The 24629-nt window shown below is 44.7% G+C and overlaps 2 protein-coding genes across 6 annotated transcripts in view; both read right to left on the bottom strand.

Moving 5' to 3' along the window:
• Positions 1–11635, bottom strand: part of CD58 (CD58 molecule) — a 56271-nt gene extending 44636 nt beyond the window's left edge. Inside the window, exon 1 of one of the 3 annotated variants that reach the window (XM_007977434.3) lies at positions 11491–11635. In XM_007977434.3, coding sequence (XP_007975625.1) covers positions 11491–11560 — 70 coding nt within the window. In that variant the 5' untranslated portion in view covers positions 11561–11635. The remainder of the gene's footprint in view (positions 1–11490) is intronic. The other 2 variants (XM_007977437.3, XM_007977436.2) reach the window with 2 other exon arrangements.
• Positions 11636–15220: 3585 nt separating this feature from the next.
• Positions 15221–24629, bottom strand: part of IGSF3 (immunoglobulin superfamily member 3) — a 94234-nt gene continuing 84825 nt past the window's right edge. For all 3 annotated transcript variants that reach the window (XM_037998045.2, XM_007977429.3, XM_037998046.2), the window contains 2 exons: positions 20337–20825; positions 15221–18347 (listed from right to left, as the gene is read on the bottom strand). In XM_037998045.2, coding sequence (XP_037853973.2) covers positions 18097–18347; positions 20337–20825 — 740 coding nt within the window. In that variant the 3' untranslated portion in view covers positions 15221–18096. The remainder of the gene's footprint in view (positions 18348–20336; positions 20826–24629) is intronic.

Genomic DNA, 24629 nt, shown 5'->3' with positions numbered 1-24629 from the left:
TATGTTCTGTAGAAACAAGGTCTCACTATGTTGCCCAGGCTGATCTCAAACTCATGGGCTCAAGTGATCCTCCTGCCTGGGCCTCCTGAAGTGCTGGGATTACAGGCATGAGCCACTGTGACCAGCCAATGCCATATCTTAGAGACAAGCTAATCACTCTTCTGGGATTTGGAGGAAAGGGTTTTCTTGAGTTTGTTCTTAGAAACAAACAATGTAATTTCAAGATACTTCTCTCTCTCTAAAATATCTTAAGGCTCACATTGCCTACAGATTTTAGCAGTTAAAGTAAAAATTCATTTGACAAAACAAAAAAAAAGAAAGAAAAATTCCCTTAAAAGTTTCAGTACCTGAATATATGAATATTGGTATTTCCCTCTGAATATATGACATCATAATGGTGATTCAGTTAAAGCCTTGTGCAGGCCCAGAGATAGCAGGGTCTTTGGGGCATTTTTGTTCCCAAGTGAGCAGATGGGTTTATCTGGATATGGGTCACTGAGCACAGCCTTGTTCATCTCACTTCTCTGTGTTTCATCTTCACATCACAGCACACTTTCAGTGAATGCCTACTTGCAGTCTCAGGGTGTGTGGCAATCTGGGAAGCAACATTTCTATCCATATACGCATTTATAGTATTGAAGAGTGGCCAATCTCCTAAATGTCTGGGCTAGTATTGTATCAAATAACCTGTCCTATTAAGGGCATAATATTCTCATATTAGTCAGTCCCAATTTTGTGGGTAGGAAATGTGCTTACCAGGCATGGAAATAATAAAGAGGAATAGCACTGTTCGTTTTGTTTTAACTCAAGCAAGTTTCATACAGTTGTGTCTCCTGCCTAGCTCTTAGTAAGTCCAATCCAAGGAGCCCTAGGCCAGCTCAGCCTCAGTAATAATATTTAACAGTAGCAGCAGCATGAAGATTCACTGCAGGCTTACTATGTGACAAGCACTTGTTCCAAAGAGCTGTTTGTGTATTAACTCATTTAATCCTCAACTCAAATCTGAGGTAGTTCTTATCATTCATTTATTTGTTCATCAAATGTTCATGGAGTCCTGCCTAAGTGCCAGACACTGAAATAAGCAGGCAGGATACAGCATTGAACAAAACAGACAAAATCCCAGCTCTCTCAGGGTCTATTTTTCAGTGAAGGGAAGAACATAATAAATGAAAAAGTAAATACCTTTTATGTTGGATGATGTTAAGTGTTGTAGAGAAAAACAAAGCAGAGTATGGGGCCTGAGGAGTACTGGGAAGGAAAGAAGTTGCACGGCATGGAGGGCAGTCAAAAGTTGGTATCTGAGCAGAGCCCAGAAAAGCAGGGGAGTGATCCTAAGAATATCTGGGGTGAGAGTGAGAAATGAGTTATTTTTTGAGAACATGTCTATCAGAATAACTTGGTTCACTCCGCTGGACACTTGGTTGACAGAAAATATCAAAGAGTCAGAAGCACCAGGCTACAGATGAGGAAACGGACTGAGAGGGTCAGCTGATCGCAGTCACTCAGCTAGCAAGGGACAGAGCTGGTGTCCAGACACAGGCATTCGGCCCCAGAGCCTGCACTGTTGGTCAGAACATCAGATGCCTTGGTTGGGGCCATTCCTCTTTCTTCCTGGTCGATTCTACCCTTAGCCAGTCCCAGTTAGTGACTTCTCTATTTCCTTAAGGCAGAGATTTACTGATTTCAATCACACCACCACCAGTTTCCCTGCCCCCCATCTACTTCATACTGAAACTACAGCCACCTGTCTCCCAACGGTTACAAGCTCCCTGGTCTCCGAGACCAGAAACTTCCCGGACCTTGCTCTCAGCTATCTATCTGCCTCTTCAATAAGTTCATCAAGAATTAAGATGTTGGTTCTCTAAATCAACTTATTTCTACACTTTCTTTCTAATATTATGCTCAAATAGTTTCCTTTTTAATTCTTGTTCTTGCACTTAACCTCTTTCTCAAGATGTTTCCCTTTAGACCTGTGCAATCCAACACAGTAGCTATCAGTCACAAGTGGCTAATGAGAACCTGAAATGTGGTTAGTACAAACGGAGATGTGTTCTGAGTATCAAATACACACCAGAATCTGAAGACCTGGTATTAAAAAGTGGAACATAAAATCTCTCATTAATATTTTTTTGTAGTAACTATTAGGTTGGTGCAAAAGTTTTTGTGGTTTTTGCCATTAAAAAAATAGCAAAAACCACAATAACTTTTGCACCAACCTAAAACATGTTGAAATGAAAATATTATGGATATATTAGGTTAACTAAAATATATTAAAATTAACTTCACATGTTCCATATTATATTTCTATTTGAGAGCACTTCTTTGGCCCGTCCTTTCAAGACACTCATATCCCACCATGCTCAAAGGCCACATTTTCCTTTCACTGTTCTCTTCTTAGATAGGATACAGCTGAGATCCACAGCATACTTTGGGGAATAAGGTTCTTACTAGATCGGTTAAGAATGTGAATCTTTTAAAATCTATTCTCCAAAGTCTGATTGAAGGTATTTCAATACACTATTGATCATTTCACTAAAATTCCTTGAAAATCTTTGTTATTTTCTAGATACTCAGTTCATCGTTGGGAAACTGTACTGCAAGTAGTTGATGATGGCACAGCCTCATTAGTTTCTTATTAATCTGATTTTGTATTATTTGCTGAATGTGTATGTTAAGCTTCAATTTTCTTCTAATTTTTAACAGGCATATGAAGAAAATGTTCAAGAAACTACAGACTGGTAAGCCCAATGGAAATTGAGGCACTAATCTCAACAAACATTGTGGTGAACATTGTAAAGTAAGCAAAGTTCACTAGAACCTATAAAATAACCAAAAAGCATTTTCCTTGGAGGCTAACAGGCAGGCATTGAAAGTTATCTTTAAAGAGGAACTGCTAAAATGTTTTCCCCTCCTTTTCTAGGGACAGTTTCTGTATCTTACAGTCACGTTTTATATTCAAACCTGAGCTTGTCTGAGAAAAGCAAAACGGCTGCATCCTGGTTCCACTTACAACCCTGAGATGGAAGGTGAGATTTGTCATTGCAGGATTTAAGGGTCTGTATCCTTAAGTAAAAGCTTCTGGTCACCCCTCAAGTAAAGCTTCAAAAAAGCTTAGGCACTTGTGCAGAAACACCATGAGAAGAAACCAAAAGGCAGAAAACTTACACATATAAGGGCTGATTTACACAGACAAAGTTTCTACTTTTAAACAGAGAAACCAATGCCTACCCTCAAAGCCTGTACTTACTAAAGAAATGTTAGAGTAACACGGAGGTCAATAAAATAAATTATTCAAATCTGGTTCCTAAAAAGAGGTTCTAAGACTATTTTAAAACTTCTGAAAGATGCCCATCAAAATTAAACCAAAAACATAGCAATAAATACAACGAGTGAAACTTGATTAGATCTGGGTTTTTTAACAACAGACATTCTTGTGACAATTGGGGAAATCTGAATACAGGTAAAAGGTGATATTACAGGATTAGTGTTAATTTTTATAGATGTTATCATGTTATTGGGATTATGCAAAAGTGTCTAGGAGTGAAATGTGGGTACCTAGAGAGTGTAAATATGGTAATATGTTAATAATAAATATGTCAATAAATTCCCATTGCAAATTCTATGTCCCAAAGAAGCACCCCTCACTATTACAAATTATGATATTAAATGCAATTTTGCATGACTGGTAATTGTGCTGACCTATATAATTTCACATGTTTAGCAGAATTTCATTGGACAACGTATACATGTCGCATATAAGAAATCTTCAAAAAGTTGCTTAGTGGATCTCAGGCTAGGGATACAACAGAGCATATAAGGGAATAGGTTTTGATTCAGACAGAATCAAAATTCAAGTTCACTCTGCCACTTATTTGCTGTGTGGACTTGGACACATTACTGAGCCTACCTAAGCTTTGTTCTCCTATTAAAAGTTCCCTATGTAATAAAATTAATGTGACAATTAAATAAAAACATCTCAAATCTGAAGCATAGCTCCTGGCACACAGCAGGTGCTTACCTCCTAGTGGCTATTATTATTTACACTCTATTATAACACTGGGCCTAGTTTTCCTATAGGAACACACAACACTATTTTAACTTGGATTATCTTTGCTAAATAAAAAAACACAGACTGTCTAAGTCTCAATTCCAGCAAAGCACATGAACAAGTCTCACATAATAATGTGAGATAATTACAAATGGAGAAATGCTTGACAAATACATTGTCATCTAATGTCCAGATTTAACAATCTGTACTATTTAAAAAAAAAAAAAAGATCAATGTAAGGAAAATTTTTAAAAAATAATACATGACTTCACTCCAGCTTACAAGGAACTTAAAATCTAGTTATGCAGATAGTTGGCAATAAAGGATCTGTAAAATGTCAACAACAGCAGAATAAGGCAGACTCTGTTAATAATAAAATAATTCCTACCTTTTTTACTTTTTATTTTTTTGCTCTGTTACCCAGGCTGGAGTGCAGTGGTGTCATCATGGCTCACTGCAGCCTCAAATTCCCAGACTCAAGCAATTGCCAGGCTCACCTTAGCCTCCCGAGTAGCTAGGACTACAGGCATGCACCACCACACCAGGCTAACTTTTTGTAGAGATGGGGTGTATTAGTCCATTCTCACGCTGCTAATAATGACACACCTGAGACTGGGTAATTTATCAAGGAAAGAGGCTCAATGGACTCACAGTTCCACATGGCCAGGAAGGCCTCACAATCATGGCAGAAGGCAAAGGAGAAGCAAAGTCATGTCTTAAATGTGGCAGGCGAGAGTGTGTGCAGGGGAACTCCCCTTTATAAAAACCATCAGATCTTGTGAGACTTGTTCACTATCACAAGAACAGTATGGAAGAAACTGCCCTCTTGATTCAATTATCTCTACCTGGCCCTGCCCTTGACACATGGGGATTATTACAATTCAAGGTAAGATTTGGGTGGGGACACAGCCAAACCATATCATTCCACCCCGGCCCCTCCCAAATCTCATGTCCTCACATTTCAAAACATAATAATGCCCTTCCAACAGTCCCTCAAAATCTTAACTTATTCCAGCATTAGTCCAAAAGTCTAAATCCAAAGTCTCATCTGAGATAAGGCAAGTTCCTTCCACCTATGAGCCTGTAAAATCAAAAGCAAGTTAATTACTTCCTAGATACAATGGGGTATAGGTACTGAGTAAATATATCCATTCCAAATGGGAGAAATTGTCCAAAACAAAAGGGCTACAGGCCCCATGCAAGTCCTAAATCCAATAGGGCAGTCATTAAATCTTAAAGTTCCAAAATGATCTCCTTTGACTCCATGCCTTCTCATCCAACTGATGCAAGAGGTGGGCTCTCACAACCCTGGGCAACTCTGCCCCTGTGGCTTTGCAGGGTATAGCTATCCTCTTGGCTGCTTTCATGGGCTGGCATTTAGTGTCTGTGGCTTTTCCAAGTGCACGGTGCAAGCTCTCAGTGGATCTACCATTCTGGGGTCTGGTGGATGATGGCCCTCTTCTCACAGCTCCACTAGGTGGTGCCCCAGTGGGGACTCTGTGTCAGGGTTCCAACTCCACATTTCTCTTCCACACTGCCCTAGCAGAGCTTCTCCATGAGGGGCCCACTCCTGCAGCAAACTTCTGCCTGGACATCCAGGCATTTCCATACATCCTCTGAAATCTAGGCAGAGGTTCTCAAACCTCAATTATTGACTTCTGTGCATCCACAGGCCCAACACCACGTGTAAGCCACCAAGGCTTGAGGCTTGCACCCTCTGAAGCAACAGCCTGAGTGGTATGTTGGCCCCTTTTAGCCATGGCTGGAGCTAAAACAGTTGGAATGCAGGGCACCATGTTTGGAGGCTGCATAGAGCAGGGGGGCCCTGGGTCCAGCCCATGAAACTATTTTTCCCTCCCAGACCTCCAGGCCTGTGATAGGAGGGGCTGCCATGAAGGTTTCTGTTATGCTCTGGAGACATTTTCCCCATTGTCTTGGTGATTAACATTTGGCTCCTCATTACTTATGCAAATTTCTATAGCCAGCTTGAATTTCTACTCAGAAAATGGGTTTTTCTTTTCTATTGCATCATCAGGCTACAAATTTTCTGAACTTTTATGTCTTGCTTCCCTTTTAAACATATTCCAATTCCTAACCACATCTTTGTGAACACATAAAACTGAATGCTTTTAACAGCAACCAAGTCACCTCTTGAATGCTTTGCTACTTAGAAATTTCTTCCACTAGATGCCCTAAATCATTTCTCTCAAGTTCAAAGTTCCACACATCTTTAGGGCACAGGAAAAATGCTGCCAGTCTCTTTGCTAAAACATAGTAAGAGTCACCTTTATTCCAGTTCCCAACAAGTTCCTCATCTCCATCTAGAATGAGCAGCATTTGGTCAAAGCCATTCAACAAGTCTCTAGGAAGTTCCAAACTTTCCGACATCTTCCTGTCTTCTTCCGAGTCCCCCAAACTCTTCCAATCCCTGCCTGTTACCCAGTTCCAAAGTTGCTTCCACATTTTCAGGTATCTTTGCAGCAGTGCCCCACTACCCAGTACCAATTGACTGTATTAGTCCATTCCCATGCTGCTAATAAAGACATACCCAAGACTGGGTAATTTATAAAGGAAAGAGGTTCAATGAACTCACAGTTCCACATGGCCATGGAGGCCCCACAATCATGGCAGAAGGCAAAGGAGAAGCAAGGCACATCTTACATGGCAGTAGGCAAGAGACAGCTTGTGCATGGGAACCCTCATTTATAAAACCATCAAATATTGTGAGTCTTATTCACTATCTGAGAACAGTATGGGGGAAACTGCCCTCATGGTTCAATTATCTCCACCTGGCCCTGACCTTGACACATGGGGATTATTACAATTCAAGGTGAGATTTGGGTGGTAACATAGAGCCAAACCATATCATGGGGTTTCAACATGTTGCTCAGGACGGTCTCGAACTCCTGGGCTCAAGAGATCTGCCTGCCTCAGCCTCTCAGTGCTAGGATTACAGGCATGCGCCACCACGCTCAGCCCAGTTCATACTTCCAAACTCTTGCTACTTCCCCAGCACTACCCAGGCCCTATCCACATGTCATTCCACTAATGCAAGCCCACACCAAATCCTGCCAGTTCCACCTTCAAAACACATCCAGATATCTCTTACCCCCAGTGATTCCTTTCCTGCATTGCCCCTGCAGCCTAACCAACCTCCCTGCTCTTCCTTTTCTCTCCTCTACAGACTATTCATCCAGCAGCCAGAATAATTCTTTTAAACACCCAAGTCATCATAATTTCACTCCTGTTCAAAATCCTTCAAAACTTTCCAGTCACTGAAAGCAAAAAGGTCAAAATCTTTAAAAGGCCCTAAAAACTTTATCTACAGGATCCATCCCTGACTACTTTTACAACTTCATTTTCTACCACTCTGTGCCACAATGGTATCCTTGAAGTTTCTTAAACACTTGAAGCCTATCTCAGGGTCCTGAGTAGTATACCTGGAATGTCACTCCCCCAGAAAGCCTTGTGGCCTATCTCTCACTTCCTTAAGTGTATGATCAACTGTCACCCTATTAAAGAGACCCTCCCTAACTAAACTATGTAATACTAACCAGCAGAGGGTAGCTGAATTAAATACCATATAGCCACCCTATGGGGGACTGTACAGCTGTGAAAAAGAATGAGGATGATCTCTATCAAGTGATGGGGAACGATTTTCCAGATGTATGGTGAAGTGAAAAAATGAGATACAAAAAAATACATAGAGTGTTACCTTGTTTAAGAAGGGTAGTTAGAAAAAAAAAAGAATCCAAATAACATTTTTTTTTTTTTTTGAGATGGAGTCTCACTCTGTCACCCAGGCTGGTGTGCAGTGTGGTGATCTTGGCTCACTGCAGTTTCTGCCTCCCGGTTCAGGCCATTCTCCTGCCTCAGCCTCCTAGGTAGCTGGAATTACAGGCGTGTGCCACCACGCCTAGCTAATTTTTTTATTTTTAGTAGAGACAGGGTTTCACTGTGTTAGCCAGTATGGTCTCAATCTCCTGACCTCATGATCCACCCACCTCAACCTCCCAAAGTGCTGGGATTACAGTCATGAGTCATTGCACCTGGCCAGAATTCAAGTAACTTTTGAATATGGTATTGCATATATCTTCACTGGAATATACAGATTTTCCTTATTATGGAGTTATATCTTGAAAAACTCACTGTAGAGTTGAAAAATCTTAAGTCAAACCATTGCTAAGCTGGAGACAAACTGTAATGAAAAATGAAAGGAACGGTAAAGAAATCTTTAACTGTATTTAGTAAGTTCATAGTTGGTAGTAGATTGGTATAACAACTGTAAAATGATTTGGGGTTTAACGTAGATGAGGAAAATATACTGATGCTACTAAGAACAGAGTTCTCACTGTGGGAGTAAGGAGATGCAAACATGGAAAAGCAGAAGAGGGAGAAGAACTGAGCAGTAATATTATTAGTGTTAAAGGTATCAGGGTGAACTCCTGACTTTGTAAAAACTCCATTTCTTAACTTTGAAAACTGACAAGGTTGAGAAGCAATGACGTCAGTACCCGTGGGCACACCTAGCACCCAGAACTTGATTTCTAAATACCATCTCTCACTAAAAGAAACCCAGGGAACCTAATGATTTGAAGGCTGAGGCAGGAACACTACAAAATGAGTCCAGAATATCTTTCTGTGCCAGAAAGTAAGGAAGTGTTTAAAACCAAACAGGAACACAGCAAAAGGACTCTGAAGCTTGAAGGGGTTCCTGCTTGTCAAATGTGGGGTCGCTGAGCATCAAAATGGATGACGGGAATGTCATATTTAAAAAAGAATCCATGAGTCCATACAACCTTCTAAAATAAAAGAAAAAAAAGGGAAGATGTGTGTGCAAAAGCTATTCATTATGAATAATGTAAACCAATAAATATACATAGAAAAACAGAATAGAAAATTGCTGGGTGGCTCATGCCTATAATACCGACACTTTGGGAAACTGGCTCGGGAGGATTGCTTGAGCCCAGGAGTTCGAGACCAGCCTGGGCAACATGGTGAAACCCCGTCTCTATGAAAAATACAAAAAAATTAGCTGGACGTGAAGATATGTCCCTGTAGTTCCAGCTACTTGGAAACTGAGGTGGGAGGATCGCTTGAATCTGGGAGATCAAGGCTGCAGTGAGCCATAATTGTGTCACTGTACTCTAGCCTGGGCAACAGAGTGAGACCGTGTCTCAAAAGAATAGAGAAAAGAAAATCAAACAAAGAAGGAAAGAAGGGAAGGGAAGAGAGGAAGGATGGAAGGGAGGAAGGATGGAAGGGAGGAAGGATGGAAGGGAGGGAGAGAGGGAAGAAGAAAGGGAGGGAGGAAAGAAAATTACCATTTGAAAATATTTTAGTGGCTGGATGTGGTGGCTCCTGCCTGTAATCTCAGCACTTTGGTAGGCCAAGGAGGGAGGATCACTTGAGCCCAGGAGTTTAAGACCAGTCTGGGCAACATAGGGAAACCCTGTTTCTACAAAAAATAAGAAAAAATTAGCCAAGCATGGTGGCATGTACCTGTAGTCCTGGCTACTCAGAAGTCTGAGGTGGGAGAATTGTTTGAGCCTCAGAGGCTGAGGCTGGAGTTAGCTGTCATAGTACCCCTGCACTCCAGCCTGGGTGACACAGTGAGACCCTGTCTCAAAAAATTAAATAAAATATTCTAGTGATAATGGATTCTGAGAAGAATCACCACAGGATACTAAAACCACTGAATGAACAGTGGCTGGAGAACAGATATTCACTCAACCTCAAAACATTACTTAACACATCACTTATTACTTACAAAGATAAAATGGTGCCTCTACAATGGAGAAATCTGGTAAACTTCACTTCAACCAAATAGTCAAAGTTAACATCTCCAACAATGTGATGAACAGACCACATCTGCGTCCCGATGTGACACACTGAGAAGAACCCAACATAACTATGTAGTATTCCTGCTAACAAAGAGTTACAACCAGAATCTGATCATGAGGAAACAAGCAGGAAATCCACATCCAAGGGACATTCGGTAAAGCAACCAGCTCAGACACTTCAAAAATGATGATGTCATAAAGTACCAAAAAAAAAAAAAAAGGCAACAGTTTTAGGTTAAAGGGGGTCCAAAAGGCATGATTACCAAATGAAGTATGTGGTGCAAGACTGGCTTCTGGGTTCTCTACCAGGAAACAGTATTGTATCAATGCCACATTTCCAAACCATGATGATTCTGTGACTTGTTGGAGAATGCTATTGTTCTTACCAGACATATGCTGAAGAATTACAGGTGAGGTGTCATGAGGTCTGAAACTCTCAAATGGTTTGACAAAAATAATAGATGTGTGTGTACAAAAACAACTAATGTGACAGTTAACTGGTGATTCAAGGAGAAAGTATGCAGATATTCACTGTACTAATTTTGCAACTGTCCTAAGATTTTAATTGTTCCAAAATTTTTAAAAACCCTAAATTGAAATATTAACGACTTCCATCTTCCCTTTCTTTGCTTTACTCATCTCTATACTAGCAAATGTTTACTTTTATCACCATTCAGCATCCATGTTTTTACTCATTTACTTACTGTCTCTCTCCCTCACTATAAGGTGAGCTTCAAAAAGGCAGGGAACTGTGCGTACCTTACTGTATCCCCCGTCTATCATGCAGTGCTTAACATACAATTGATACTCAGTAAATATTTATTGAATGACTGATGTTCCCAGTAATTCTATGAAGTGGGTTTATTATTATCCTTTCCCTCATGTGAGTGGTGCTCTCTTCAAAAGTCAAGGTACTGAAGTGAACAGAAGTTAGGGAACTCACACAAGTTCATGACTCAGGTGAGGAGTGGGGCCAGGATCCAAAGCTAGGCATCTGACCCTACAGCTGATGCTGTTAATCACTGCATTTGCAGCTTCCCTAGTGAGACTGGGCTTCCTAGTTGCTTCCCCGCTCCTCGCAGTGGGGCGACTGAAAAGTCCTCTCTGCTGATACGCCGGACGCGGCGTGGGCGGGGACTGCACCGCGCGCGGAGGGCACCGGGCGTCGCCCTCAAGAAGGTGGCATCCGCGCCCGCACCCCGTCCCGGGCGCGTTCACGGTTGGGAAGAAGTTTTGCAGTCCGCGGAAGCGCTCAGCGACGTTACTGGGGAGGCCCGAAAAGGAACTTGGTCACTGGAGCTCGGGAGGGGGAGGGCGGGAGTGGGGGAGCGCGGGCCCCGCAGGAGAGGCGAGCGGGCCGGAGCCCGTCCTTCCCTAAGGCCACAGTTCCTTGCTGACTCCATGAGGCACACTGGCGATGAAATAACAACTTTCTTTTCCTGAAAAGGCTCCCACGGCTGAGTTGTTCCCGGCCCACAACGACCCGTCCCCACCCGGTCACTGATCGGCACCCGCCTCGAGCCCGGCGCGTCCACCCAGCCTGGGCGCTGCCCAGTACCCGCCGGCCGGCGCGGGGCCCCTGGAGCAGGCTTCACTCACCGAAGCAGCGCAGCAGGCAGATCACGCCGAGGACCCCCAGGGCTCGCCCCGCGTCGCTCCCAGCAACCATGGCTGGCCGGCCCGCCTCTGCGCGAGTACCCAGCCACAAGCAGCCCCAAGTTCAAGCACCGCCTACGCGGGCGGCCAGAAGTAGGGCTCCGCCCCGCCCGGGGCCGGCAGCCCGCGGCCCGCCCCGGCCCTTCCTCCCCGACCCTCCCCGGCCCTTCCTCCCCCACCCTCCGCGGCGCCGCATTTGTCTTCCCGCTTCCAGTCCCCAGGCGCGCTCGTGGGCTCGGCTCTGCGCATCTCCTTCCTGTGTCCCCGGGGCGGCGTCCAGTCCCCCAGCTCGGTCCCTCCCGGCATTCCACCGCCATTCCATACGCTATTTTTAAGTAAGAAATTATTTCCTTGAAAGTGGCTTCCGTTTTAAAAACCAGGTTTCTCTGCCTTCCTCCCGCACCTCCCGCGCTTCCCCTTAGCGTTTGGGGCGTGCTGAAGGCCGCTCGGTGGCTGGACGGGGCTGTCGCTCCCGGAGAGCCACCGGAGGAGGCAAGGGAACGGGCAGGAGCACCCGGGGCCCCTCATCGCTTCAGCGCTGTGGGATCCCGCATCAGACGGCCTCTTTGAACCACTTTGTGAACCACTTTTCCTCAAACATGACAAGGAAAGGGGGCATTTTAGACAACTGTTAGTAGGCGTAGGGTTACCTAGGGCAGGCCTCCTCCGTCTCCACACTCCGGTATCCCCGGAGCTGGGATTTCCAGCCTTTGGTTTCTCCCTTCTCAGATTCCTCTCTCTCTTCCCCCATCTCAACCGTGGACTTTCCCTCAGGCTGATGTCAGATCCACATCTTCCTCACTGCCCAGCCTCCCCACATCCATCCAGCCCAAGCTGCGGCAGGCACTCATCACTCTCCCCCTTTCACCAGTCTAGATTGAGCTGGCCCTCCCCTCACATCCCTATATCCCAGAACAAATGACTCTATTCCCAGAACCAACTCCTCACATCAGCCTCCCTGTCTGTCCCCTTTCTTGCAGACAGAAGCACCAGAGTTGCCCCTGCCCAGCCGAAGGGGTTCACAGAACCCTTAGTTATGATGTGAGCAGGAATTCATTTCCATGAACAGGACTCCCTGTGCCCAAATAACCACCAACACATGGTGCAGGCTGTGAAACTGAGTGGGAATGTGCTTTCTTGCTGCTTCCCCTCCATTATCCCCAGGTGGGGACTCAAAGTCACTGGAGACACTTGAACCATATTGCAAAGAGACATGAATTATTTCTTAAGTTAGCCAAAAGTCTTAAAAGGTTATCTCTATCAGTGAAACTTCTGGGACCAAAGCCCTCTACCACAAACCTGCTATCTCGAGATACTCCCTACCATCTGTAGACACTGGGAACACAAGGCAGATGCAGTGTGTAACATAAAATGTGAGGACATCAAGTGTTCTCTGCCCTGGGCTGGTAGGAACTCAGGCCAACTTAGAAAGGCAGGATTGGGGTCAGACCTTCAGACACTGGGGAGCCACAGAAAGTTTTTGAGCTGGGAAGTGATATGACAGCAAACATCTATTGAGCAGGCCCCGTGTGAAGTGCATTACTTGGATTCACTTAATCTTTTTTTTTTTTTTTTTTTTTTTTGAGACGGAGTCTCGCTCTGTCGCCCAGGCTGGAGTGCAGTGGCCGGATCTCAGCTCACTGCAGGCTCCGCCTCCCGGGTTCACGCCATTCTCCTGCCTCAGCCTCCCGAGTAGCTGGGACCACAGGCGCCCGCCACCTCGCCCGGCTAGTTTTTTGTATTTTTTAGTAGAGACGGGGTTTCACCGTGTTAGCCAGGGTGGTCTCAATCTCTTGACCTAGTGATCCGCCCATCTCGGCCTCCCAAAGGGATTCACTTAATCTTACTGCTGTTGTTTTTGCAAATGAGGAAACTGATGCCTGGAGAAGGTAAGTTACTAAGGGCACACAGTAAAGGGAAGAACTTGGAGTCCACCTGAGGCCATGTCCAGTGCCTCTACTCTTACCCCTTCATACAGGAGCGTGATATGATAATGGGACTTTTGGACTGCCAGCAAGAGCTGTTAACCCCCTTAAGAGCAGGGCTGAGGAAAGAACAGCCCAGTCACAAGGGGTTGCGGAAGCCCCTCGCCCCCAGGTCATGGTCTCCAGGTATTGGGTGGGGAATAACTCATTAGGCTTCCTTGGTTGGACTCTCCTTTGACCAAGGAGCAGTGCCTGCTCTTTCATTGAGAGAAATGCTGTCCATCAAGCACTTTTAGAAGCACTCAAATGCCTGGTTAATTTTATGAATCAAAAGCAGCTCAGGAATGCCAGACCTGCAATGCGTTAGGCAGGCAGCCAAAAAGGTTCCCTTTACATACTGAGAACCTGCTATCAAAAGGAGGGGTGGATGTATCTTTCACGCTGTGACCAGTATTGCAAGGTCCAGTTTTATCTTCTTGTCACTGTAGGTAATCATGGATGAGAAAGTAAGAAAGGAAGGCTGCTTAAGAGGCTGGGGCTGTTCTTCCTAGCATGTCACTCTCTGGTGTCTTGACTCTCGTTTTTGCCAAACCCTTGGAACCGCTCCCACAAAGCTTAGGAATCCCAGAACGTAGTGAGCAAAACACTGCCCCAATCCTGCATAAATGCAAATTGTCATTTTCATTGCATGCCTCATGGGGGAATGTATGTTCACTTCATTTATATAAATACTGGGTGGATTTGCACAAAGGGCATAGAAGGGTAATCTTATTCCATAATACTCCATTTCCCTTTTTAAAACATTCCCTGGCAGAAAAAGAACATTTGAAAAAAATTAGGAAAAATTATACATAAGACTTAACATGGAACCATTATGGGTACCCAAGGGAGAGGCAGTCACATTTTTAACTCCTGGCCAAGCCAGCAGCTGCAAGGAGTTGATAAGGATGCAGCCGATGGTTCTGGGGAGCAGAGGAAGGCACACACGAAAGCTTTTGAAAGTCTTGGACTTAGAAAAAGAAAAAAAAGAGGTGTCTCCCTCTGCTTCTTACTATCTAGTTCCTTTTTGCATGTTCTGTGAATTTTAAAGAATTACAGATGGGTTCTGGCTAATCACATATCACTGCTATGGCTTTAATCATTCTAACATTCTTCTCAATTTGCAGATGTAAACCCCTCCCAACACTGGAAGAGGAAACAGAGACCAGTGCACTGTGCAGTGTCATTTAACTAGAAGGCACAGCTCCTGCTCTTACCATTCTGGGAAATCCGTGCTGCATTTCATGGCCAGGGCAGCACTTCGTAGTTGGAAAAGGATGGTGTGGACTTGCTGCAGAGGCCCTAGAGATGGCCATCCTGTGTTCCTGCTCTCCTTCTCATCCGGTTTCTACCCTCCAACCCCCAACAAAAACGCGACAGGTTGTAAGATCTACATTCTGAACCTGCCTTTCAGGGGCTAAGTGTGTTGTGTGTTGCACAGCTCTAACGGTAGCATAGCCTTGATCATCAGGGTGGAGGTGTCTATTGACTATGGTATGTTGCAGCAGATGGCAGTGAAGTGTCTTGAGGAAGAGGTGTTTTTATCATTTAAAGGTTCTGGGGTGTAAAAATAAAAACTGCAATTCACAGACCTTGAGCCTGGCAGGCCAATGCCAAGGGCAGAACTGTAGACCTCCCACAGCACAGTCCCACGGAGGAAGGGGGCTGGTTAGTAAGGGGGAAAGAATGATAGAAGACCACAGTAAATGTAAACAGCCATATTTTCAACATAATTTACTACAGGTCTCTGAAGTGTATATAAAATGTTTTAGTGCAACATCTTACAAATAGTTTTCCTTTAAAAAACAGAAACAAATCAACAGCTCTCTACATCATGCATGGGTAGTTTTCTTACCCCATCGTTTTTTTTCTTCAATAATTAACGCAGAGAAACCATTGTTTGAAAATATGAAAACTTGCTACAGAAACACCCGTTGAAAGAGGGTGTTGTCATATTCATGTCCTAGAATGCGCCTAGCACAGTGTAGTTTTTCATAAATGCAACATTGTAGACATAGATGAATCGAGAGTATTCAGCAGTTTTCCTCCGTCTTAGAAGACTAAAGCTCCAGTAGACAATGCGCAATGAGGTCTCACAGCCACTGGAGGGCACCATTACCATCCATCCGACATCGCATTTCCACAGAAATGGCCAAAGAAAGAAGGTCCTGGGGTTTTTCATAGAAAGCTCGAAAAGTTCAGCCTTTGATGCTATCCCCCAGCCCAATACAAAATACACAGAAAAAGCAATTATTAAAATACTGGCTTCGGTTTCTTTTCCTTTCAAATTTCCTGCAATTGCTTTACACATTTAATTGCGTGCAGCACCTACTTCGCTATCGCTGTGAACAGATTCAAACTGAAATCTTAGTTATACATCCTAGTCCCAGCCAGCCCTCTGGCATCCTCCCATTTAGACAGAGGAAACGCCAGTCATCTTCCCTCATTGACTCAGCCTGTAAAGTAGGAGTCAGCAAATTCCCACTGAAAGCCCACATCCCTGAAATAAAGAAATGGGGCAAAAGACCTTCTTTCTTCATGACTGAGCCGCTCCTGTACCTCAAATGTGTTGATGCAGCATAATAAATGAGAATCAGCATGTCAGGCAACAGCAGGATTAAGGTGGTGGTGCCTGCACACTGTCTCACGGGAGGGTACTGGTGTATTTGGGGCAGAAAAGGCAGGTCTGTGTGTCTGTCAGAAAATGACTGAGCAATCGCTGCCGTGCTCCCCTCAGCTGGGAATCAGCAAAGTATCTGCCGAGCAGCCTAGGCCACCTGCACACCTGCAGACCCTTGAAGGATCAGCACAGACATTGGCCTGGGGAATCCCACGGCCTCCCCTGCAGTCTGCTCGTTCTCAGAACAGGGCTTCACTGGAATCTCTTATCAGACTTAGTTCCAGAATCCCTGACGACTTTTTCCAAATTGTGACCCCCTCTTGGGACGCAGGATGCAAGTTCCCAGAGTAAGGGAGATGGCATGCTTGGCCAGAAAAATATGGGAAAGCAAGGGTATAAGAACATCTTCATAAAGTGAGCAAAAGGAAATATTTGCAACTGATGATGCCCCAAGAGGGACAAGCATCTGGCCCAACAGTGTAAAAGAACAGGGTGACACCAGCCATCATGGGGCTCAAAGGGCGTTAAAATAAAAAGCCACTATAACAATGAACCAAACAACCTAGAACCACAAGAGAGATCAAGAAAGGGAAAGGAAAAACCCCAACGACAATGCCTTGTGATCACAGTCTGCTGAGACTAGGCAAACAGGATGACAAAGGGCTGCGTCTGGACTGCCCCCAGGCTGATATTCTTATGGCAGTGAGAGGCAGGGAGAGAAAAATGAATAAGGAAGACATCACTATCATTAAGGAAAATCTGATTGGAAGGAAGAAGAAAAACCTAGTCTTCATACCGCCAGGGAGGTAGATATTTCTCTGCACTCTCCAACACCAGGCCCTGGAAGCCCCCCTCCCACCCCTCACTGTCCCACCAAACTTAGTGTCGGCCAGCCCCGTGCCCTCTGTCAGGTGTCTGCCGTGGCTGCTTCGGCCCTGTGCTCAGCTCAGGGGCCCCCTTCCAAGTTCACTGGACACTTTAAGAGTTTGGCAAAGCACCTGAAGACAAAGGCCCACCTGCTCACAGTTATCAGAGACCACCCTTGCAGCTCAGAGCAAGCCAACAGCCAGCCTTTCTCCCTTCTCTAGTCACTGGCTTTGACAAATCTGCAGGTCAGTAGCTGCTCAAAGCAGCCCCTGCCCACTTTAATTTGGAAAGTGTGTGCCGTTTGGGGCTTCTGACCCATTCTCCAAGACAGTTTTCTTATTTTTTGGCAAGGATGGGATGAAACCTTTTTTGTCTCCCTGACAGATAGGCCAGGCACCATCTACTTCTAATGGGGTTATGCAGGATGTCTCTTGTACATACACAGTTCTTTGAAGCAAAATTCAATGCTTCCGTCTTGACTACAAAGTGGTTCCAGTAACTCCAGCTGAGGGAAAAGACAACATACAAATTTTGCCCACACTACACACAATTCTTAAGTCTTGTTAAGAAAGTAAAAAATGTTTGGGTATATTTTGATCCATGGATGGCATTTTCAAATGTGCAAAAACAAAAAGTCTTGGAAGAGATTCCTTGTCACTAGAAAGTTCGTCCTTCCTTTTGCTGTCAGTTGTACGTAAGAGAAATTCGTCCACATTAAGGAATCCAAAAAGGGTAAACCAAAGGGATTTAAAAAGAGTACATTACAAAGAAGAAGCAGCCCTGTAACATCTATCTGAGAATACTAGATAAATCTGTGAGTAGATGTGGCACCTGGAGCTACTCACTACATTACTAAAAACAGAAACAAGAAATCTATAACGGCAGGATCACGACATTTGCGCGCAAATAGCTAACCAACCAAGACTGCCACCGAGAGGCAGTCTGTCTCTGTGACTGACTAGGAACTTGGAACACTTTTCAAGTCTGACAACTTTCCACACACGCACCCCAGAGTTTGGGTGCTGTCAACTGTCTGATCACAGAGCAAGGGAGAGCCTCAGCTCCTCCGTGGCCAACATCCGCTGGGGCATCACCCGCTTAGTCTATGGCCCCTGGGTGGATACTGAGAACAGGGGGCTCCAGGCAAGTGGGGGAGTAGTTGAGGTGTGGCTCTTTGATCCACAGCAGAGGCACCCCGTTCTTCCCTTCGGAGTTCTTGCTGGAGTTCCGGCTCTTGAAACGCACCAGCAGGATGGTGATGATAAGAATGCCAAAGATGGGGAAAGGGTAGAAGAAGACGAAGTAGAAGAGTGCATCATTGGAGCAGATGATGGACTGGAGGGTGGGACCTGAAAAGGATTGTGAGAGAGACAAGACAATGAGGGCTGAGAACCTGGACTGCTCATATTTCCTTTTGAAGACCTCACCTGACCCAATGGCAGCTCCTCGGTGACACTCCCAAACCACCTTGTCTTTCCCCTGCTACCACTAATGGTGGAAGATGACCCTTATAGTCTTTTCCTCACGACACCTCTCCTAATTTACGGCTGTATGTTCCAACAAAGCAATGCTTCTATTTTCCACTGAGAGCCATTATTGCTGCTTGGAAAGCCACATAATGAAACATAATTTATTGATTGTGAACTCAACTGCATCTAGGATGGTGAAGAAGCCACTCTGGTTTAGTCGGAGCCTCCTGCATGGTTGGATTTTACATGCCCCTTTGCACTTAGTTCTGCTACAAACTTCCTTCTCTGGGATTATGACACAATCCCTTCCTGCCAGCTTCTGAGAGCAGTTTTACCAGAAATGACACTTACCTGATTAATGTTATCAATTAAATGTCATTATGGACCACTTACAAACGTCCACAGTGTGTCCGTGGCCACAAAGAACACAGTATTAGTTTACAGCTGGATATGGAAGAGAATAAACCAGGCGCCCCAAGACAGGTTGAGAGCTGCTCTATAAGTCATTAGACCTTGGCAGGAGCCTAGCCTCTGGGAGTCCCTGTTTTCTCTGTAAAATAAGGCTGCTGGGTGACCTCTGTGCTCGATGAAGCTTAATTATTATGGACATCCACAATGGACAGGGACAATGTTGCCTAGACTGCTTTGTTTTCACTTTGAGGCAGTGGGTTATTCAGGGGACCACAGGGTGGTCTATGTATGATGCAGCTTGCTTTCCCGTCCACTGAATAGCTGCTGCTCATCAGTATTATTAAGAACATTTAATCTGCCTCTTATTCGATTTCCAAAGTGTATGAAACCGCTGATAGTCAACCATTGTTGACCTGCAAAACTCCAATTTCATATGGTTCTGTCTAACGCAATGTGAACACAGAGTGATCAAGCCAAAAAATAGTGACCCAAACTTAAAAAACTCCCATCAAGATTATGTGGCAAAGTGTTCTGACTAAAAAGAAGTTGAAAATTCCAGCAATGTTTTTTCTTTCTGCATTCTAGGCTAACTTTACTATAACACCACTTTTAGTCTAATGTAGTCCACGTTTTGATGGCAAGCCAACCAAGAGTGCATTGTTACAACAAATAATTCAGGCCAGCATTACTTCCCTCGGTCTCTGTTCATAGTGGAAGTCCCTCAGGATCACAGAAACTGCATTCTGGGCGACTGCAAATCCCCTCTCAGCTCTCCTCTAATATCACAGCCCTTCCAGGCTGGTCCTCCCAACCATACAAGATCCACCTCAACCTCCAAGGCACCCTCCAAAATAACAATGACCCAGAAACTGGACAAAAAGAAATAATGACTGTGAGGTAGTCAGCCTTCATTTTTTTCCCTTTCCCTTGTGAGTCTGAAACACTTGCTAATTCGCTAAAGACTAGTTCCAATATTCTAAAAAATAACAAAGTAACACCTAACAATATACTAGTATAATGAAGTCTTACTAAAATTGAATCTGGTAGGAGTTTATTATAAAGATTATATGGTATATTATCACTTTAATTTCTATCCCTGTTTTTGCATGGGTAATCAAGGGTCAATTATATGAATTAGTATATCCAATCCTACCATATCTCAAATCCTACTAACAAATGCCCATGACAGTTAAGAAAACTGTTAATAAAATTAGCTGGGTGTGGTGGCAGGCACCTGTAGTCCCAGCTGCTCAGGAGGCTGAGGCAGGAGAATGGTGTGAAAGCTTGCGGTGAGCTGAGATTGTGCCACTGCACTCCAGCCTGGGCAACAGAGTGAGACTCCATCTCAAAAAAAAAAAAACAAAACCTGTTCATTAACCCATAATCAAGCTCACATTTATCTTCCAGACACAACTGGAACCAACAGTGACATCCTTCTTCTGTACTTGAGAAACTCACTTGTATCTAGAACATGGATGCCGATGGGGGCCGACTCCTCTTCTGTCAACCGGTACCATTCCTTCTGAGGGCTGGGCAGCCACTCCTCCACACGGCAGGAGTAGTTGCCCGTATCTCGAGGGCTTGCCTGCAGCACTGTGAGCCGGTAGAGCACTGGGGAGAGCCTCTGGAAGCGAAGCCTGCCCTCCCAGGGACTGCCCTCTGGGCCAAAGACAGCATCTGGGCCCACACTCAGCAGGGCCATCCGCTCTGTCGGGTCGTGGTCGTCGTCGTCCTCCTCCTCCTCCTCCTCCTCCCCCCTTTCCTCTTCCTGTTCTTCCAGGCCAGGGCTGCTCCTTTTCCCCCCAGCTTTAGTCCTCAGGGAATACCAGGCCACAGCGAAGCGGGAGTCCTGGCTGGAGCGGGACACAATGCTACAGTCCAGCTGGAAAGCTGCCTTCTCAGAGACCGTGGCATTGGGGACCACCGTGTCCACCTGCAGGGAAGCATCTGGGGAAGGACAAGGGACAAAGAAGAGAGAAGGGGTTGTTTAAATTTATTTGCTCAAAATAAACTAAATGTCCATCATTAAACACATGATAGTAACATCCATACTATAGGATACTATGCACCTATTGAAAAGGTATAGGCAGTGCTACAGGTGGAAGGTGATCCAAAAAAATAGAGTACAGAACAATGTTACTGTCCATGTCACTGTATGCAGAAAACATATTTTATTTTGACATATATATCTGTTTATATCTGCACAAAATATCCGAGGAAGAATCCATAAGAAGCTGGTAACGTGGTTCCTTGCGGGAATCCTGGGAGGAAGGGATGTTTACTTTCACTGTAACCCCTTGTAGTGGCTGAACAGTGTCCCTCCAAAATGCATGTCCGCCTGGAACCTCAGAATGTGATTATTTGGAAATAGCATCTTTGCAGATGTAATTAGCTAAGAGGAGGTCTTACTGGATTAGGGTGGGCCCTAAATCCAGTGGCTGGTGTTATGAACTGAACTGGTCCTCCTCCAAATTAATATGCTGACTTCTTAACCCATGATGTGACTACATTTGGAGGTAGGACTTTCAGGAGGTAATTTAAGTTAAATGAGGTCATAAGGCTGACTGAGACCCTAATCCAGTAAGACTGGTGGCTTATAAGAAGAAGAGAGAAGATGTCTCTCCAGGTGCATGCACCGAGGAAAGACTATTCAAGGACACAGCAAGAAGGCGTCATCTGCAGGTCAGAAGAGCTCTTACCAGAACTTAGCCATGCTGGTGCCCTGACCTCAGACTTCCAGCCTCTAGGACTGTGAGAAAATACATTTCTGTTGTTTAAGCTACCCAGTCTATAGTATTTTGTTATGGTAGCTGAGCAGATGAAGATAACTACTGTTCTTATGAGCACAGGAGGGGACACAGAAAGTGGCCATATAATGATGGAGGCCCAAATAGGAGTGAACCAGGGAATGCCTGTGGCCATAAGGAACTGGCAAAAGCCAGGAAGCATTCTTCCCTAGTCTTCACGGGGAGCATAGCTATGATGACATCCTGATTTTGGACTTCTGGCCTGCAGAACTGCAAGAGAATACATTTGTTTTAAACAATCAAGTTTATACTAATTTGTTATGGTAGCCCTGGGAAGTTAAAACACCCATGCAGTAACTTAAATTTAAATTGTGTGCATGTAGCTTATTGCCTAAAACACAGTGAACCCAAGGAGATCAATATCTCTCCAAGGATTAAAGCCAAATAACAGACGATAAGGTTGAAAGGGCCCTTCCCCGTGAGCACAGATGTCTCAGGAGGATGTACGCAAAGTGTCCTCCCCGCTTAGGCAGGAGACACAGAGTATGCAGAGAGGGACCCCAAGCAGGTGAGTCACATCTCACAGATGCCAAAAGACTCGAATTTGGTTTGCTTTTTTTTTTCTGGCTCACTGTGGTATGTTCTAAACAAATAATTCACTCCCTAACTCCTAAAAGGCCTCCCTTTGGCTCTGTTTATGAAATGTTCATGAAAGGTGCCAATGTAATGTAAACCAAAGTAGAGATACCAAATCAGATCCTACTTGGATGAAGACCAAATAGGAGCACTTTCCAAGTATGGTCCTGGGCTTTCAACCAATAGGCTTAGTGTCGCTCACAGGTGAACACAAAGCTGGGCTTTCTATTACTCTTGTGGGGGCTCTGCCAAGCCCCTCTGCACCCGCCTCCTGCACCCACCTGGAATCTCAGTGTGCACTGCTGGCACAGGAGGGCTCAGGAACCAGCTACAGGTGGCAGGCCCAGCTCTCTCAGGGACAAGAACATGCTTGAGAACAGAAAATGGCCGGGTGGGGACTATTCAATCAGTTCACAGGTAACTCAAACTCACTCAACTCCTCAGTTCTAACTCCAAGGCCATTGGAGAGCCCTACTACAGACCAAGGGGAGCCCCTGCCCCCCTATCCCATGCTTTTCTCCTCCAGAGTCTAAACATAGTATCCTCAGGCTCCTGGTGACTGGCTAAGGTATCAAAGGAGGTGGCCCTGGGCAATGTGCAATGGAACTTATCATGGCCAGGGGCAAGATGGCTAGAGACCATCAGGCATTTAGCTCCTCAGAAACGCCTCCTCCCTCTTCACTCTCCTTTTGCTTTCTTCTCTTTTAACCAGTTAACATTTTCCTTGGCCCCTTCAAATGCCTTGCCTGCATAAATGACTCAATACAAGTTTTTTGAAAGAAATTAATTTCCACCTTCCCACAATCTCTCTTCCCTTAACGTGTTTCTCTACCAATTTGGTTCCCTGCATCTGCCCCCTTCTAGAATATGCCAACCCTATTCCCTGTTTGGACTTTAATACTCTCTTCTTTTCCAAGTATAAGCCACAGAAAGATGCCAACCTCTGCCACTGCTGTCTGTGTGATGCTAACAGTTCCCCTGGCTCTCACTGTGACCGCCGATTCCTGGCCTGTGTGTGATGATTGTGGTTTTCTCCCTTCCCCAGTTGTGTGAGCCAAACACAACTACTAATCGACTCATCTGCAATCTTAGTGAGGGTGGGAGCCCTTCCTTCCTTGTATTTCAGATTATAGTGAATGTCAACCCTCAGCAGACGAAGGTGATTATTTTCCTAACAATACTTTTAGAGCTACATTATTTCAAGTCTTCCATGTGTTTAACATATCCCTCCAAAAAAAATCTTTGCAGTACATCTGCACAATGAACGTTACGAAACCAGTAAAAATGGTGGCTATGAAATGCTTTCATAGACATGGAAAAATGCTCATAAAAGAAAGTTGAGTGGGAAAAAAGATCACATAAAACAGTAAGATCCTGACTTTGCTTACAGACAGAGGAAATATGAAGACATGAGGCAAAGATCAAAAAATATACACCAAATTATTAACAGTAGATATTTGTAGGCCGTGAGATTATGGCTAATTTTTCTTTTCAAAATTATACTTTTCTGTTTTCCATTGTTTTGTAATTAGTACAGTCAACCTATGCAATCAGGGACAGACGGACAAATGGACGGGAAGGCAGAGGCTGATCCAGGCCTGCTCACACGGTTGAACAGGAGGCAGACACAAGGCTAACAGTTCAGGTCCATGATGGAAGCACACAGTGTGAGAGGAGGGAAGCCTGGGTGGTCACTCCGCCTTCACCTGCTAGCTGGGTGGTGATTCGCTCCAAGCTTTGGTTCCTCATGAGTAAACCTTACCACTCAGGGTTATTGTGAAGACTGAACATAAGTCTCCTAACTATGGCTGGGATGTAGCTGTACTCAATAAACATCTGTCTCCTCCTACTTCATCTGAGGGCCTCAGTGGTGACTTGCAGAATGGGTGGGAGTTGAGGCGGGGGCACTCAGCTGCCATTCTCTCAATTTCACCTTTGGGAAAAGACATGCAGCCATTTCTAGGCAAGGTAAAAAGCAAAACATATATATAAATAAATAAAAGCTCATGGAAAAATAGGAGTTAACTCAAAGTGGAGGTGATTTCCCCTGCAGCTTAGGCAAGACACAGGCGAGTGAGATACTGCCCATTTCCTGTAACCAAGGCTGCAGCGCTTCCCTGAAGCATCTTCCATGACGTAAGGGACACCACCCTGGAGATCCAATGTTCCACCAACAAAATGAGCTGCTCTACTCAGATATAAAGATGTAATGAAAACTTCCAATAGTGCCCCAGGCCACAAATGTGAATGTCAGGATGCTCAGAAAACAAACAAGATACTGATGGGGTCACAAATTCACTTCTGCTCCAGGTCCTTATAGGAACCATCGACTTTTCATTCTAATATGAATGGATGATGCTGTGATGTT

The sequence above is a fragment of the Chlorocebus sabaeus genome, chromosome 20, assembly GCF_047675955.1.
Source record: "Chlorocebus sabaeus isolate Y175 chromosome 20, mChlSab1.0.hap1, whole genome shotgun sequence".
Lineage (NCBI taxonomy): Eukaryota > Metazoa > Chordata > Mammalia > Primates > Cercopithecidae > Chlorocebus > Chlorocebus sabaeus.
This window is presented reverse-complemented; position numbering and strand designations above follow the sequence as displayed.